This window comes from Sus scrofa, chromosome 18 (genome assembly GCF_054392235.1).
Source record: "Sus scrofa isolate SSC_HxYL_T2T_F1_AM1 chromosome 18, Sscrofa_HxYL_maternal_Yorkshire_Landrace_v2.0, whole genome shotgun sequence".
NCBI lineage: Eukaryota > Metazoa > Chordata > Mammalia > Artiodactyla > Suidae > Sus > Sus scrofa.
The window spans coordinates 54,574,839-54,593,355 of NC_139400.1; the positions used below are offsets into that span (position 1 = coordinate 54,574,839).

At 39.1% G+C, this 18,517-nt stretch overlaps 1 protein-coding gene and 1 long non-coding RNA gene across 4 annotated transcripts in view; one reads left to right on the plus strand and one right to left on the minus strand.

Moving 5' to 3' along the window:
* Nucleotides 1–2,933: 2,933 nt before the first annotated feature.
* LOC146395059 (uncharacterized) lies at nt 2,934–16,064 on the minus strand. Its single transcript, XR_014834092.1, has 2 exons — nt 15,400–16,064; nt 2,934–5,238 (listed from the first exon to the last, which is right to left on the minus strand). It is a non-coding gene; the product is annotated as an uncharacterized LOC146395059 (long non-coding RNA).
* The window catches only part of SKAP2 (src kinase associated phosphoprotein 2), a 153,036-nt gene continuing 149,919 nt past the window's right edge, over nt 15,401–18,517 (plus strand). For 2 of the 3 annotated variants that reach the window (XM_085005662.1, XM_021078833.2), the window contains exon 1: nt 15,853–16,080. Coding sequence is in view for 2 of the 3 variants with exons in the window: in XM_021078833.2 (XP_020934492.1) it covers nt 16,014–16,080 (67 nt within the window). In the remaining variant the exon portion in view is untranslated. Of the gene's footprint in view, nt 16,081–18,517 lie in introns of all 3 variants that reach the window. The other variant, XM_021078832.2, reaches the window with a different exon arrangement.

The window sequence follows — 18,517 nt, forward strand, 5'->3', positions numbered from 1 at the left end:
TTAGCTGAGGAGGCAGGATTTGGGCAGAGACCTGAATAAGAAGGAGCCAATCACATGAGCATCTGGGGAAAACTTAATATGGTGACAAAACCAGTAGTATGTGCTTGGTTAAGAGGTAGCACATCTTTGAACTAGTTACTAGATAAGGCTGCGTGAAGAGCTTGAAGTTAATATGGATTTAAAGGCATAAACAACGTGCAAACAACTGTTCTCATGCTCTTAGGGAAAGTATGGAGTAGGGAGGCAAAAACAACCTTCCTTCTCCCATTCTTAGTGCCAGAATTTCTAGGTGGACACATAGTGTAGAACCACCGTATCAGCTCAGCATGGCTTATCTTCGGACTGTGGTGTGAGAGAGAAATGGTAATTTAATTTGCCAGTATGTTGGATTTGGCTCTGCCTCGGATCTAAATGCTGATCTATGTGCTGACTGATAGGTTAGGATAATGCATGGGCTAATGATAAGATTGAAAGAAATTTTGAGAAAAGGAAAAAAAAAAAAAACAACCCACTAGTCATCCACGTTTTTAAATACAACTATCTTAGAGTTTGTTATTTTCTTCTGAAACTCATCCACACGCACATCGTTACATAATGAATTTACACACCATTTGACATTCTGCTTTAATCTTATATATTTTCTTCTGTTTTAACATAGTTGTCATAGTTATTTTTAGCAGCTTTATACCATTATAAAGTGTTGCTGTATTAAAATTTACCAATCCATTCGAAGGATACATTTTTAAAAATTGGTGTTTGATTTTCTGATGAATCTGGTTTGGTCTATGAGTGTCTCTTAAATGCTCAGCTTGAGCCTGAAATATATATTTGGAAGGAGGTAAGTATAATAAACAGTAAATGTTAGCTGGCATTATTATTATTGTTACTAGGATTGACTCCGTTGTCTATCCCTAGAGATGAGAAAGTTGAGAACAAGATCTGGTTTGAAATGGCATCTGGGGCAAGTTGGAGGACAATGATAAAAACAACCTATGATGAGCCGTAACAGTCAATACTCATGTGCCATTTGCAAGACATCCAGCTGTTAGTTGTGAAGTTTGAAAATTGTGCTTATTTTTCAGATGTTCCGGGCTGGAGTGCCAGCTCAGCCTCCTTTATTCATCTTTAACCACGTCTCCTCTCCCTTTCCTCCGATTGTTCACCCCATCTCAAACATTCAGGGGTTCCCCTGTGTGGTTTCAGGACATTTGTGAGTTTGCTTAATGTTTTGTATGTCCCAATAGAAATGAATCACTAAGAAGAGCACTCCCCAAAAAAGCTTTTAACTTTTTTTGAGGGGGTGGGGATGGGAGCTCATGTCCGTGGCATGTGGAAGTTCCCAGGCCAGGAATTACACCTGAGCTGCTGCAGTGACACTGCTGGATACTTAACCCACTGCACCACAAGGGACCTCCTTAACTTTCTCATTTAGTACTGTTTTAGCTGAAAGTTTAATGTGGCTTTGAGTAGAGATGGTTGGGGTTCTCATGTTGATGGCTTCTTGGTGGTGGAATAATCAATTCGGTTGGGGATACTTCTGGTCAAAAGTATGTTTTAGAGTTTTGAAATTAAATTTATTTTTATTAGAGTGATTTTAATTAATATGTGTTTAGGTGATAGAATCACATTATTTCAAGGAAGAAAGAGTATAAAAAGCATACAGCAATGTCTTCCCTCGGCATCCCCATCTGCCCAGCGCCCCCACTCCCCTTGAAATGAACCATTGCTCATACTGTTCTTCTTTTCAGCTTCCTTATGTATATATAAGCAAAAATAAATGTAGATTCATATCTTTCCTCTTTTTTCCACACTTTTCTATATCTTAAGAACCATCTTTTGAGGAAACGGCTTTCAGCGTATTTTAAACACAAAGTTTAATATATAATAGTTTCTGGTAATAGTATAGGTGTGATTAAATTTCAAGGGCTTGTTCAGAGCTTAGGAATTATTTTCTTCTTTGAAAATTCATTGAGATAACACTATAAGGAAATTTCATGTAATGTACTTTTATGCTGCTGAAAACAAAAGAACGCAGTCAAAGGGTCAGGATACAGCTGGGAAATGTGTCAGATTTCAAAGTCTAGGTTTTTGCAGCTGTGCAGTACTCACAGCCCAAGTGTTTATGTCACTAGGACAAGAATATTGTTGTTGGGTACCCTATACAAGACGTCACATTTCAGGTTTGCTTTTCATCATTTCCGAAGCCTGATATCAAGTTAAGGTCTAAGATCATTTAGGAGCATAAAGGGCTGTTAATATATGACACTCTTTTGCCTGTAACAGAAACTCCAACTCAAAGTGGCTTGAAAAACATGTAAAAGTTCTTGGCTCATATAACCTGAAGTCCGGGGGTAGATTAGGCTTCTGGATTGATTGATATGACAATTCGATTCACCAAGGATCCATGCTCTTCCTGTCTTGGCTCTCTGCTAATGATGGTGTCACAGGTTCATTCTTCTCATATCTGTACTTAGCCTAGGAATTGGGATTATTTATTTTTCTGAGATGGAGTGGTGTAGAATGGGGAAAGACCAGCAAGGAATACTGAACATCAAGGAATTCTGGGGAACTGCCCCTCATCAGAGACTCAGGAAAGAACCACCCCCACGTGTCATTCTGTGAGTTTTACAACGAATGGATAGAGAGCAATGTGAGCAAGTGTGCTTTCTTAGAGACCACAGTATATCTTGTTCAAAGCAGGAGTCTGAGGTCAACTGGTGCTGGAATCACCAGGGAGATTAAAATCGAAAATACTGATACCCAAGTCCAGTTCCAAGAGATTCCCACTCATTTGTCCAGGGGTGGAGCCCAAATATTAGAATTTCAAAAATATTCTTCAGGGGACCCTAATGAGTAGCCAGGACTGAGAACCACCTTCTAGGAATGAAGGAAGTCCAGTGCTCTTAGGAAGAATAAAACAGAGAAGTCAAACATAAGAGAAAGTTTAATTTTAATTCCTAACAAAATAAAAATAAAAAAATCTCACATTTATTAAGCACTTAATTAACACAATGCTGAAAACAGTCCATTATTCTACTTAAAATGAAGGTAGAATCAGACAATAGACATTTTTACAGTGATAACAAAAATAAGAAACCAGAAATACGTACATTACTCTCCTTTCTTTCCTAATTGACAGCATATTGGCTAATCTTTGTACATCTAGTTGTCCCAACTTTTGAACCCATGAATTCCACTGTTCTTACCTTAAATTAGCACATTACAATCTGTCACTGTGGAGTCTCCTAGCTGGATTTGGTATTTCTTCCTTCTACCTCTCTCACAAAGTTTCCAGATAAACTCTCTCTTAGTAAAGCTATTATCCTATCAATCATATTATCCCTTTGCTAAAAAATCTCAAATTCCTTTGCCTGGTCTTCTACTGCCTCTAAAGTGTGGGCCAAACCTACCTTTTTGGTCTTATCTCACACTTTATACTTTCATTCACTCCATGATTTAGTCAAATTGAATCAGTCACTCTATCAGGATCATGAATGCACTTTTCCTATTAACCCATTAACACCTCGCTTAAACTTACTTCGCTTCTGCATATACAGGTGTCCCTTAGTTTTTGAAACTTTGCTTTATGGCACTTTGCTTTTACAAAAGACTTATATCAGGACCTGTTTTGTTCACTAAAAGAAATCCAAAGAGGATTTTCACTTTTTTGCCTTTTTTTTTGTCTTTTTAGGGCTGCACCCTTGGCATATGGAGGTTCCCAGGCTAAAGGTCCAATGGGAGCTATAGCTGATGGCCTACACCAGAGCCATAGCAACACGGGATCCAAGCCACATCTGCGACCTACACCACAGCTCATGGCAATGCCGGATCCTTAACCCACTGATCGAGGCCAGGGATTGAACCAGCAAACTTATGATTCCTAGTCGGATTCGTTAACCACTGCACCACAACGGGAACTCTGGATTTTCACTTTTTATCAAAAAAAGTGAAAAGCAAAAATAATGTGCAGTGTAGATTTTGCACCTAGCCATATAGAGGCAGCACATTCCCCAGGAACTGCTCAGCATCCCAGCATCAGGCTACCATAGCTTTGAACTGTATCTGAACATCTGTGCTTTATCTCAATTTATTTTGTGTCTCCATTAGCAAGATGTGTCCTAAAGTAAATGCTTCTTTGCTTTACATCACTCTGGCTTAGGAAAGGTTTCATAGAACACTCTATTCTTGGATAGTGGAAGAATCCCGTGATATTTTCTCATAATTCAGCTGAAAGAAATACTCTGTTTCTCAAAGCTCCAGAGCACTTTAACTCAATTTGTCTTTTCTACCGCATGCTATGGTGATGTATGTACACAACTTTCCTTAGAAACTGACATCTTTGTATCCTCTTCTTTGCTTACATTTGTTGAGTGGATGGCTGAACTTTCCAATTTCTTCTTCTTATGAATTTTAGACCAGTTCTACATGTTTCTATATTTTCGGACCACTGAAGAGTTTAATAGGAGGGAAGGGTGATAAAAAAAATGTCACCTATCTCAGCTGGCAGCATGATAATGTTTAATTATTTCCTGACCAGTTCCCAGTTACTATTTGCAGGCGTATCTTGGCGCTATTTTGAGTTTGGTTTTAGACCACTGTGATAAACCGCATATTGCAGTAAAGTTGAGTGACACAAATTTTGGTTTCCTAGTGCATATAAAAGTTATGTTTATACTTTACTATAGCCTGTTAAGTGTGCAATATCATTATGTCTAGAAAAACCAATGTACATACATTAATTTAACAATACTTTATTGCTAAAAAATGTTAACAATCATTTGAGCCTTCAGCAAGTAACCTCAGCAGTAGTAACCTCAAAAATCACACATCACCATAACAAATACAATGAAAAGTTTTGAAATATTGTGAGAATTATCACAATGTGACACAGAGACACAAAATTAGCAAGTGCTGTTGGAAAAATGGTGCCGACGTTTTTCCATTCCCAGACTTGCTCATCGAAGGGTCACCACAGACCTTCAATCTGTCAAAAACACTTGTGAAGCATAATAGAGCAAAGCACAATCAAATGAGGTGTACCTGTCCTGAAGACCTGCTGTGTGCCTGACACACACATCTTCTCTGGAATCCCCACAACAATCATCTCCTTCTGGTCTCTCAGAAGAGTAAACTGGGACTCAGGACAAGGAACTTGCACGAGTTCCTCCATAAACTGATAGAATTGATACTCCAGACGTGCTCTGCTTCTATCCAAAACCGTACAGGGCAGGCTTTAGGCTGAAAAGAGAGATGGAGGCTAGATATCGGGGTACCGAGTTTCCCCCCCAGCTCATCTGGACAAGGTCACGTTCCCATCTGCTCGTTCCCACATCAGTCTATCCTGACTTAATGTCCAGTTCTACTAGGAAAGCTACTTCTCATCCAAGTGTATAACTGAACAACAACAAAACCCCAAATCTGCATCAGATACCTGGAATCTGGCCCAATCCAGTCCTGCATAAACTATTAGGATTCAATAATAGGGACTGGGCGGCATCACCATGAGAGAATACAGAACTGTTAATGAGATAGGAAATTTCATAGGGTAAACAAAATTGGTCTGAGAGCTCAGCCTCTGTATTCAGTCTTTTTCTTGCTTCGTGCATATTCACAGGATGTAGAGGTTGTGCCTATATGACCTCAAACTTTCGGTTTCAAAGTGAATTTGAATTGTTACCTGAATAGTAACAAATTTATTTTTAGCCTTTAAGATGTTTACCTAACATTTTCACTTCTCCCTTGCAGAAAACTAGGAACATCAGTTAAATAAAGACAATTCCAGTCCTGTAGGTTTAGACCTAGAGATTTAAATTTAATGGGAATCTGACAACCTAGTTCTAAAGCTGTTACTAGAACAGGGTTATTATTTAGTTCAACAAAGAGGGCATCCATTTTTCTCACTCGAAGGTGTCCCTGTACTATAAATTCCTATCCTAAGTCATTCCCGTGAAGGCCGAATGTGAACAGAGAGGTAACAGCAGTAGGGAAAAAGCCTCTTTTAAAACCTTTGAGTGAGAAATATGGGTCAAATTTGATTTGACAGCCTAAGGGACATTAGGAGAGACAGTTTTGGCCATCCGATTTTTATGGTAGAACAGAGAAGGAACTTTAATTCTCATAGAAGCTTCAGCTAGCTTTTGGATACTCTACAGAGTGACTGTCACACGAGTTCAGGACTGAGATTTCCAGGGTCAGAAATGCTCTATGCTACAGTTGCTTTTTGGTCTCTCAAGTAATAATACACAACTAGACAAAGTGGCTACCCAGGTACCACAGAGATTTTGTAACGAGATGTGAAACTAAAGATGAAGCATTTTCCTAGAATCTCTGAAATACAGGAACTGCATCGCTTCCCGGGTGATATGCCTTTTATTAGTGAACACCTTTACTCATCTTCAGAACTGTAGGCTGATAAATCCCAGTCGACACATCCATAGAGAGGATACCCAGTTGGTCATAAATATGACTTTAAGTCAGAGAAAAAATTAGGTGACCAGAATAGTTAGCTAATATTTGATGCTTACCAGGTTCTCGAATTCAAACTTTCAAAAATAATTTTCTATAGGCTTTACTTGTTTTCTTTCCCAATTAACTTGAGAGTCAGTAGCTTGATAATGTTACCACAAGGTAGGAAGTTTAAGTTCAGTTCCTAGCACACCATGGAGTTACTGTTGAGCAAATTAAAGTCTCTTTATTTTTTGATTTATAAAGTTGGGAGATTAATGTCTTGATCTCACATAAGACTGTGAAACTAAGATTAATAACCAATAAATGTGGAAAGGCTCTGAACAAATGAATAAAGAGTTATTAAGTATATTTGTTTATAACTATGCTTAAGGAATACTGGAATATAAATTAGTACAAACCTTTTAGAAGGCATTTTGGAAATCCCTATTAAAATTCAGAGTAATGGTACTGGGGAAAGGTAAAAACACTTTTCACTTAGTACCAGTTTTTTTGTTTTTTTTAATTTGGCTTGAGAATGTGTTACATTATCATTTAAATTATTTAAAATAAAAAATACTGTGCTATTTTTAAATAAGGAATGCTTAAAGGGAAGTGAATCATTAATGTTTATGTTTATTCCTTAGAGCCGTCAGAGACCAATCAGTTACATATTACAGTCTTAATTTTTATTTTAGAATGGTAACATATTAATGGCCCAGTGCCCCATGATAACAGTTTTAACACAGACTACCACATTCTGTATTCTGAGCATAGGACATAAAAGCTCAAATAAAAATGCTTCTGGGTAGCCTAAAAGCACTTTCGAGAAACCCTCAAATATTTGGGTATTTCCATCTCAGGTTTCTTCAAGCTGCACTCTAACTGCTAATGCCAGGGAGAGCAATAAGAAGAACCAGAGCAAAAACTGCTTCCAAATCTTCATTAGTGCAGTGATAAATAGCCTTCTGAAAATATCTATTACAGGAATTTTGGAAAATCCTTAGGGGAGAGAAAAAGAAAAGAAAAAATTAAAACCAACTTAAAAATGGACCAGCCTTAGCAATATAGCAATAATAAAATGTTTTAAATCTCTGCTTCAATTTTGTTCTCTAGAAATACTTTGTGCTGGAAAATTCTGCTTTAACTTTTAGTATGCTGGAGTTCCCGTCGTGGCTCAGTGGTTAACAAATCCGACTAGGAACCATGAAGTTGCGTGTTCGATCCCTGGCCTCACTCAGTGGGTTAAGGATCAGCGCTGCTGTGAGCTTTGCTATAGTTGCAGACGCGGCTCGGATCCTGTGCTGCTGTGACTCCTGTGTAGGCCGGTGGCTGCAGCAATGATTAGACCCATAGCCTGGGAACCTCCATATGCCGCAGCTGTGGCCCTGAAAAGACAAAAAAAAAAAAAGAGAGAGAGAGAGAGAGAGAGAGAGAGAGAAAATATGAAGGTTCAATTCAATTGCAGTTAAGTTTATTATTAATACACTTTCTTTGGCCAGTCAGTTGATCAGTTAATGCTCTGCCTTCAGCTAACAGAGAGTGGACTCTACACCTAAGCCCCTCTAAGAAAATGCAATAGTAACAATTACTGTTTGCTTTTTAAATATTGCAAAACCATTTCTGAGCCTTCTGGCAAATATGAAAAAAAAAAAGATGTAGATTAACTTTCCCATTATCTGGAGTTTGAAACAGATTGCTTATCTTTCAAGTTAAGAAAATGCCACAATTACATTTGTGAAGAAAAGTTTTATGAAATCAAAATGGAGAAACAAGGTACTAGACTTTAACACACAAGAGCATTCAACCAGGAGAGATGAGCAAAGGTGCTAGCAGCATGTGACTAACAGAAGGTAGAGCTATTCTCTATAAAAGTTAAAAAAAAAGTTCTCTGTACAGTAGAAAATTGACAGAACACTGTAAACCAGCTATAAAGGAAAAAACAAAAATCATTAATAAAAAACACAAATTCTCTAGAATTTCAGAGTTTAGTGCTGGTATAGATTTTGTTCTGCTATTATTCAGCACGAAGATATAGGCAACATCTGTGGCAGACTGCCAGTCATTCCCTAATGTCTGTTCTCTTCTTCCAGATTAGCAGGATATTCAGTTGACTGTGACATCACCCTGAACAAATACTTCCCAGACCCCTTTACATTAGTGCTGCCATGTAACTAAGTTCTGGGCTTTTTGAGGCATGAGCCCTCCATGTCCTTGCGTGGCCCTGCAATAAACCTTTCTCTGCTCTAAACTCCAACGTTTTGGTATTGTTTGGCCTCACTATGCATCGGGCATGTGGACTTGCATTCAGTAACAGTTCTATTGATTATGTAGAATCTCTTATTCAGATAATAGATTTTGTATGTGTGTATTAGTTTCCAGTTGCTGCTGTAACAAATTACCACAAACTTAGAGGCTTGAAATAACACAAATGTATTATCTTACAGGTCTAGAAGTCAGAAGTATGAAATGGCTTTCACTAAGCTAAAATGAAGCCCTTCAGCAGGGCTGTGTTCCTTCTAGAGGCTCCAGGAGAGAATCCTTTTCCTTACCTTTTCTAGCTGCTAGAGGCCACCTGCATTCCTTGTTCATGGCCCGTCCTCTTCAAAGCATCTTCAAATCTCTTTGCTTTTGTCATCACATTTTTTTTTTTTACTCTGACCCTCATGCATCCCTCTTCTAAGGACTCCTGAGATTATATTGGGTCTACCTGGATAATCCAAGATATTCTCCCTATTTCAAGATCCTTAATTTATTCACCTCTACAAAGTCCCTTTTGCCATGTAAGGTAACACTCACAGATTCTGAGGATTAGGATGTGGACTAATTTGGGGGAATGGCCATTATTCTGCCTACTGGAGTGTAGAAGACTGTATTACTGTTCCAACTCTTCATTCCCTTCCCAGAAACAGGACTATACATCCACATCCTTTGCAGTCATTTTGCAGTGTCCTCTCGCTATAGTTAAGGTGTATTTCCCTATTCCTTGGCTCTGGGATTGACCATGTGCCTTGCTTTGGCCAGTGAGATTTTTAGCAGTTGTGATGCAGTCAAAGGCTTGAAAAGCGCTTAAGTGATTGAACATGCTCTCTTGCACCCCTGCCACTGCCATGGGAAGAACATGCCCAAGACAGAGTCAAATGGAGTAGAGCTGAATGGAGTTCTTGGATTTTCTTCTTTCCTGTTTTTATTCTCTACTTCTGGGTATTTTACTTCTAGATAACTGAATAAATGCTTGTTGGCTAGATCATTAGGAAGCACATGCCTCAATGTGTTAACTAACCTTGTTATAGTAAATATTTTGCATTATATACAGATATCAAATCATAACATTGTATATTTTAAAACTACACAATGTTATATGTCAATTATATCTCATTAAAGCTGGAAAAATTAAAACAAGAACAACAGTAAACCCCACAACCTTTACCTGCGCACAGGAGAATGAAGACATATGTACTTAATTGTTTGGTCACTACAGCTAAGGTCATTTATACTCATGTGGACCTACCCAGTAGTTTTCCAGTTCAGTTTTTTTTTTTTTTTGTCTTTTGTCTTTTGTTGTTGTTGTTGTTGTTGTTGTTGTTGCTATTTCTTGGGCCGCTCCCGCGGCATATGGAGGTTCCCAGGCTAGGGGTTGAATCGGAGCTGTAGCCACCGGCCTACGCCAGAGCCACAGCAACGCGGGATCCGAGCCGCGTCTGCAACCTATACCACAGCTCACCGCAACGCCGGATCGTTAACCCACTGAGCGAGGCCAGGGACTGAACCCGCAACCTCATGGTTCCTAGTCGGATTCGTTAACCACTGCGCCACGACGGGAACTCCCTCCAGTTCAGTTTTTTTAAAAAAAGCTGATATATGTGAAAAAAAGGACAAAAAAAAACAAAAACAAAAACAAAAACAAATGGGGGCGGATGGGTGAGGTGGGGAAGGAATGGGAGAATAGCTGAGTATAGTAATATACAATGCAAATTCTTGGCAAATATATAAGGCAGTGCTTAAAGTTCTATAAAAAATTTTCTTTGCTAGTAGTGGGACACTATAGAAAAAGGGGATAATTTGTTTGAGCCTTTTACATTTTATTTAATTTTACTCTTATTGGACTTAAAGTAGTCATTTGTAAAACACTCATGTTTAATATTGACAACTTTGAAAGTCACTGAAAAAAATTAAATGGCAATTTAATGTTAACAGCTGCTTATGGTTATCAAATCCATCAAAGCCCTTCATGAATATATTAGGCACAAAACCACTGAATTACTGTTGCTGAAGACAGCTTGGTATTTTAAAATTGCCTAGTGAGAATAGATGTATTGTAACAGGAGGAAGGATGCTGATCACAGTGTAATATTTTGTCTTTACATATAGAAGGAAACTTAGATCTGTTTCAGATTATTTAGTGTTCTAAAATATCTGCCAATTTAGCTATATAAAATGATCTCTAGAAGTGTATTAGAAAAGTATGCTTCATCTAAATTCGTGTCTTTAATAGCTACAATAACATAGCGAAAATAAAATAAAATTCCAGTAACAAAAACAATTATTGTGGGTTGGGGCAGAGAAAATTAATAGTTCATATGAAGCCAATAACTGAAGTCTGATGAGTTCAATCAGAACCTAAATGTGAGTCCATCAAAGTTTAATGAAGAAGGCAGTCATGCTCTTCAGTTGCATTCTTCTAGAAGACTATCCTCTCATTAAATATTGGTAGGGATGTTGTGAAGACCAGAACTATTCTAAAGAAAGAGGAGGGTAGTGCATACAACATAAAATATGCTCATGAATATCTTGCTTGCTTTATATGGCTACTCCTGAAACCATTCCTTGGTTGGTCCATTTGGTCTGCCCTCTCTCAGGATGTTTTGAATTCTAAAATACTGTCTTGGTTATTGTTCATCCCAAATCAGGGTGTGCTTAATCCAGGTATTATAAGACCTGACTTCTCAAGCCAACTTAGATGACGTGCAAAGGCAGAGAGTCATCTGTCCACTCTCCTAAGTCTCAAATTAGTAGAATTTCAGGGAGAGCAGGTCAGGATCAGCCTTGGACTGGACACAAATTATACCGGTGACTTTGCATACTACCTCTCAGGTTAAGCCTAAGGAGAACTCTCCCTAAGTCTATTATGAGCCAAGAATAAAGTAGAATTTTCAAGATCAGTCGGTTGGACCTCTGAGGCGGAAAACAGATTCTGATGACAAGAATTAAGGGGGAGAATCAAAAGTTCTTGTGTTTTTATGCACTTGCTCACTGCTCAGGTAACCTTACCAAACTACAGAGGAGTACAATGGTTTACATGGAGGGGAGAAGGTCTGCTTTCAATTTTATATAGGAGAGAAGAATGACATTTCCTTGGCATGTTCCTAGTGCCCATACTCTGGGGACCAAGCCTGATTGGTAGAGGGCAAGACAGGCATTTGGGTCCATCTCTTCTCTGGAGACCCACCTAGAATATAATACCAGCCTATAAATCAACACAACAAGAGTAAGGCAGAGCCGTAGTCCTCGAGGTCTAGAAGGAATCAAAACAAATATGTCCCTTTGCTAAAAGCAGGCAAGGTAAAAGGCTTGGTCTCAGAACTTAGGCAGGAGAAATTCGGTTACCAGAAGTAGAAAATAAGATCAGAGCCAGATTAGTAGGACTGACCTTAGAATGGTAAAGTCTCGGTGTATTGAGAGTCCGAGTGGGGAAACCAATTCCAGTTAAAGGGAGAAGAGGGCTGTTACCTGCGCAGAGGATCAGCTAGCCTCTGACAAGCCTGAAATGGAACGGACAGTTCTCTCACCTTATTCCTAATTTGTAGAACTTGAAAGATATACAGCATTTTGTTAGGAATTCAAATCCAGTCTACATTAAATTGCTTATTATTCTTATATTGAAATGATTGACGGAAATAGCAAAATGCCCATGTTTGTGTATGTGCAAATGAGATGGAAAGCAAAAGGGAATGAGTTTCCATATCTTACTAAATTCATATATTATACTAACAAGATTAGTAACTGTGACCTAAAAACTCAAAAGACAGGTTAGTGAGCCACAAATATCAGAAGCTGCTGGTTCAGGTCAGATTCTGCATCACATCTTTGAAGGGCAAATGACTTCATGTTCCAGAATTCCAGTGAAAATATAAATTTTTTTTCCTGCTGACTGCCACACAATGATAAACTCACACCTACCAGCCCTAGAATATTCAATTGAAGAGAGGGATACAAATTTAGAAAGTGAAAACAACTCTTCATTTCTAAAATCTTTTAAAAGAGCTCTTACTAAATGACTTAAAAGACATAATGGGTTTTAAAAGTTCTAAAAATGTATTAGGCTGCAAAATAAATGCAAGGTTTCAATTGTTTTTATCTAATACACTCTTCTGATAACACCAGCGACATGGATCATTTGCCCTGGGGGAAGCCAGTTGCCATGTTAAGGGGATACTCAAGCAGCCCTGTGGCGAAGTCCATGTAGTGAGCAACTGAGGCCTTTTGCCAACAGCAAAGGGGAATGGAGGGCTCCAGCCAACAGTACTGTGGGTGAACTTTCTTCAAAGCTGATCCTCTAGCAATATTGAAGTCTTTAGATGATTGCAGTCCAACCCATAGCCCGACTGTAGCTTCATGAGGGACACTGAACCAGAACCATCCAGCTAAACCGATTGTGGATTCCTGACCACCAGAAACTACATGAGATACTAAATGTTCGTTTTAAGCCAAGTTTGTTATGTAGCAACAGATAACTAATACAATGCCTAAGTATAAATATAATCTTCCTTTCACATGCCTATGAAAGCCAAATAAAGATGAGGCAGAGAAAATACACTGTTTTAGTATACTGTTCGTTTTTCTTCAATGCTCATTTAGATTCTTTAAAAACAAAGCCTGTGGGCAAACACATATTTAGCTAAGCTAAATTTGAAAGATGTGAGGAAGGTGGTTGGGTTATATTTAGTTGTAAGAAAAAATATATGTACACACACACACACACACCCCTCCTTTGAACTGAAGGATTTACTTTTGAGAAGACAAATCATGAGATTCTTCCAGAATCGAGTCTCTTCTTTGCAGAACGGTAGGGAAGCTGCTTTCTCTCAGGCTTAGATTTGAAGTTTCATTTATTATTCCTTTTTACCTAATATGACTGGTTTAAAAAATAGAAAGTATGTTTTGATTTCCTTCCTACTTTTTGTCATGGAAACATTTAGAAACAAGAAATAAGAACATATTTCTTCTAGCGCCTCTTTGTGTTTTATAATCAATTTTAGTAACTTTGACAATAAACAGGAAAAATGATAGAGTATACAAAGCATTGCCCACGTGAATCCATCATGAACCTGTGTCCGAGAATGGTTTCCTAAATAGGGGGAATGTGTTTCATACAAAGAGTCCATTTTCTGTTATTACTTTTTTATTTGGACTATGCTATATATTAGATGCTATATATTTTAAGGCAATTTTAATAGTGTCCTGTCTTTCACTAACAAGAATGACTTGTCATGATGAGCAGAGCAGACAGTGTCCATTTGATCCAATCCAAAAAACTGTCTATTCGATACAGTAGTAAATCACCTCAATTCCTTTGTGGAATGAGTGGAGTGTAAATAAATAAATGAGACACGAGAAAAAAATTCTGGTCAATTGTATCAGAAAGAAATAAAAGATAGGAACATTTGGAGGCCTGGTTTAATAAAAAATATGACAAGGAATTGTATGTGATAGCTGTAAAGAGAGGAAGAATCCTTACTAATATAGTATGTCCATAAAGCAGTTTCTCCCTTCTCTAGGAAGGAAGACGATTTTGTCATTTAAGAATAATTATCAATTCTTTGAAGTTGGAGGATCTATGTTGTAAGATGACTCTTACTCACTTTTACCTCCAGCAAAAAGAATTCAGATTTTCAGCACTTCTTCTAATATTTCTAAAACTGAGTAGGAAGTTCAGATTCCATTTTAGGCAATAGGTATGTTTGGGGATGTATTTTTTGTTGTTACTTTTCATTTTTTTACTTCAGTGGTGGTAAAATTGTCTTTTATTTTATTTTGAGAGAACTCCAAAATGTTCTAATTCTTCCTTTTGCAATTAGTGTTTGGTGTGGTTCTTAGAGAATTATACTAAAATGACTTGCATGCGACTACTTAATTTTTTTACTATTTTACTGTCTGACATTTTCGGTATGAAATATTAATAGAGCCATTACTCTGTGTCAGGTTTTGGGTTCCAGGAGGGGACGAAAGGTAAGTTATAACAAATTTTGTGTTCTGTAGGAGCTGGAAAGTAGTAAAGTGATTCTCAACATCAAATTCCAGGATGTCTAGCATCAGAGTCACATTCAGGGCTTGTTTAAAACGCAATCAAGTCTCAGGCTAAACAGCTAGAAAGCAGAATTTCTAGAAGTGGGGCTTTGGAATCTGCACTGTAATAGTTTCCTTCTGAATTTAATGAAAACTAAAATTTAGTGAGGGTTGAAGGATAGAAGAATAAACAATTTACGTTGCGACTGGCGCTACAATACAATCTTCAAAGCACAATAGTAGCATCTAGGAAGGACCATTGCCATGGCAGTTTTTACCTAAAGAAAAAAAAATTTCCTTCACACACACACACACACAAACACACACACACGGCACCGTGATGTGACTTTCTGGGGTTTTTAGAAAAAGCCGGTAAGAAGATTTAGAGAGGAGACAATAAGTATTTGTTGATTAAACGATCAGCTTGGAGGGAACAGATACTGTAATTCTGTTCTAATTTTCTTTTTGATGCTTATAGGTGGACAGTGGTACCTATCTCTGTTCAGCTTTTTGTCCTGAGAGCTCTCTCCTGCTCGTAGCGAGGGCAATCGGTCCTCCCAAGCGTCTGAACCAGGTAGGAAAGAGTGTAAGAGCCAATCGGAGCGCTCTCCGGCGCCGCTCCCGGCCGGCTTCCTCCGGGAGGACTGGCGGAAGAAGGGACTCTCTTACCGTCATTCAGTCAGACAAAGACGACCACAGGGGTTTAGGGAGGTCGAAAACTTCAGGTGGGGCACTATGCGGGGTTTTAAACCTCGGCGGAGCTGATGAAAGGCCAGCAAGTCTCTTAACCGGGAAACCCGGAGGCCCTTTCGGCACCTTATTTTCCGGGATCGTGGAGAAACGGCCCGCAGTCGTGGCGGTTCCAGGGACCAAAATGGCGGCGCGGCGCTTCAGCCCCCGGGTCAGGTGACGCAGCCCCAGGCCGCTCGCTTCCCACCAGCCGCTGCTCCTCCCTCGTCCCCACGTAGGGGCGGGTGTGGCCTGACCACGGACTCTTTTCGGAGGCGAGGCGCACCGAGGGACACACATGCGCAGTCAGGGTCCCTTCGGGCCACCGCCCCGCCCATCGCCCCGCCCCGAAGTGCCGGGCGGGGCTGGGCCAAGAGTCCAGCCGCTGTGGCCAGGACTTCAGCGACTTCCTTGTTGTGAGCCTTCGCCCGGCAGTGTCCGGACTGGTAGGCACGCCGTCCTTACCGGGATCGCTAGCCCGAGTCTAGGTCGCAGCCACAACCCCAGCCCGTTTCAGCACAGGTCCTTCCCCCGCCCGCTCCGCGCTCCCTGACATGCCCAACCCCAGCAGCACCTCCTCTCCCTACCCCCTCCCCGAGGAAATTAGGAACCTGTTGGCAGGTAAAAAGCGGGAAGGGGGCGGGTAACGCGGCGGGGGCGGGGGGACGGCGAGCCGATGGGGACAGAAGCGTTCAGCGTCTCTCCTCTTCCCTGCCCGCGCTCACCTCTTCTGGCCATTGGGAGCGGGACTGGGAGGGGGCAAGTGGGGTCTGAGAAGGAGAGTGGGCGTGCGTGTTGAAATTTGGTTCGAGGATGGTGGCGAAGCCCTGCTTGGTGGGCTACACTAAGGCGATCAGGGCAGTTCTTTGTGTGTGTGTGTGTGAGTGTGAGTGTGTGTGAGAGAGAGGGAGAGAGAGAGAGGAGGGAGGTGAGAGATCAAAGAACTAATTCTTTGGTCGCTGGACCGATGAGGAGAAAGAGATTTCTGAGCTACAGGCGTTAGGAGTTAGGGGTTATGGGACCACAGGGTTTGTCATTTCTAAAACTCCCATCTTTCTTAAACATTCAGTCTACTCATATTTGAGCTTTTCAAAGAGGGCCTGACTCTCAAATAGCCACTTGTCTTCAGCCTGAGTAACATGTTAAAACAAAAAAGGAAGGATGTGTTAAAGTCCAACTTCCTGTGTCACACGACGAAAGTACAGTACTTCATCTTTGCACCCTCATCTTCCCCTTTTCAGTTTTAAATGAACGTTTATGGGAACTTAGGAATTAAAGATGCATTTTCAAGGCTGTTATGAATACACTACTAGTTCTTTAATGTACTAGGTATGGAGATGTGTATTTTCAGTAAGGGGCAATAAAAATTTGTATTTCTGCATGAGGTAGAAAAATACATCTTTATTTAGAGTAGCACAGATGTTACCTATTCTGATGCTCTGGAATTCTTCCCATTATTCACTTTGTCGTGCTTACATCAGAATTATGACTACTGAATTTGGATCGTTTTACTCTTGCTTAGTTGTCTTAAGTATCTTTCAGTATTGGTCCTGAACAACTGGATTAAAAGAGTTTCTCTTAGATGCCTTTGTTACAAGTTGCTTATTTTAACTCTTAAAGGAGTATTTAAAATGTGACATTTTAAGTGGTGAGTTACTATTATAGCACTGTGAGACCAAATCTCCTAAAATGCTGGTGGTTAATGTCATGAATATGATAGAGAAAATAAAACTGATAATGTACGAATGCAAACTTAATGTTTGTGTGAGCATGACTGCAGTGTCATGAATGCATTTGTAGTGGGATAGTGTTTTACTCCGAGAAATGCTTGTTGTCATTAATGGGTCCCACTAAGGGAAATATTGAAAGACTGTGAAGACTGAGTTAAGGCAGTTTTTATTCCATTCTATGAGAGTTTCAAATGAATGCTGATTTTGTCTTACTACAGTTAACATTTGTGTTGTTACAATGCTGGAGGCTCCTTGCTTAGAATATTATTTCAGTTGCTGGTCAGAGAACTGTTTATCATACCTCCAAAAATAGATGTCACCATTTTCAGGATATTCTAGGTCTGAATTTTTGCGTTTAAGAAGTATAGATCTCTGGGTGCATGCTTTTAAAGCATGATAGCTCCACAGTAGACAGCTTGCTATCTGGGTCCACAGTCATACATTTGCAGATACCATGATATATAGGTTATGAGACTCTTTATTCTCTCCTCACCATAGATTACAAGTATTTCATGTAGCCCTTATTTGTATAATGTAATTGAGAGCTCAGAATACATACTATTTAAATTATCTGCCATTGCTAACGTCCTGTATACTTTAGCCATTATGTCTCTCTTTAGCCAGATAATATTCTTCATGATATCTGAAATCAGTGTTTTAAAGATCTTACTGACATTTTCAATATTTCACATTGTTGACGTGAATCACATATTAAAACATTAAGTATTAAAAACAAATATTAAAATGCTAAAAATTTGATGATTATCCATTTGGCTTATACTTTATTTTCAGAGGATATTTTCAAGAAGTATGGCTCTGAGGAAATATAAATATACACGAGGTATATTTTAAAGAAATGAAACAAGTGAGCCAATGTTTTGGAGTTTGCCTTTTAAACAAATTATTCAAAGAAGTTGTTAACATTTTTTGGTTGACTGTAATTAAAGTTTTTGTTGAGGTAGGGAGGGTTTCAAGAATAAATGCTCTCATCAGGTTTTTTTTTCCCCACTTTTTTTTTTTAATCCAATAAGTTCTGCTGGTTTGTGCATGATCACTTGCATTGCTCTAGTGCTTGAGTAATAGGACATGTTTAGGTTTAAAATTACTAAAACCACAGAGGAACAATTGGTATTGGGTTGAACTTTAGAGAGATTGCTGACTTACCTAGTTCTTTCTTTGCAACTAGGAAGGAGATACTGGCAATGGTTTTTTTTTTTTTTTTTGAACATATAAGACTTTACAATTATATTGTTTGTTAGTTGCAAATATAAAAAGATTGTAAACACCCCCAATTAACGGTTTTTCTTGTGGGAAAAAGTGGAGACTTT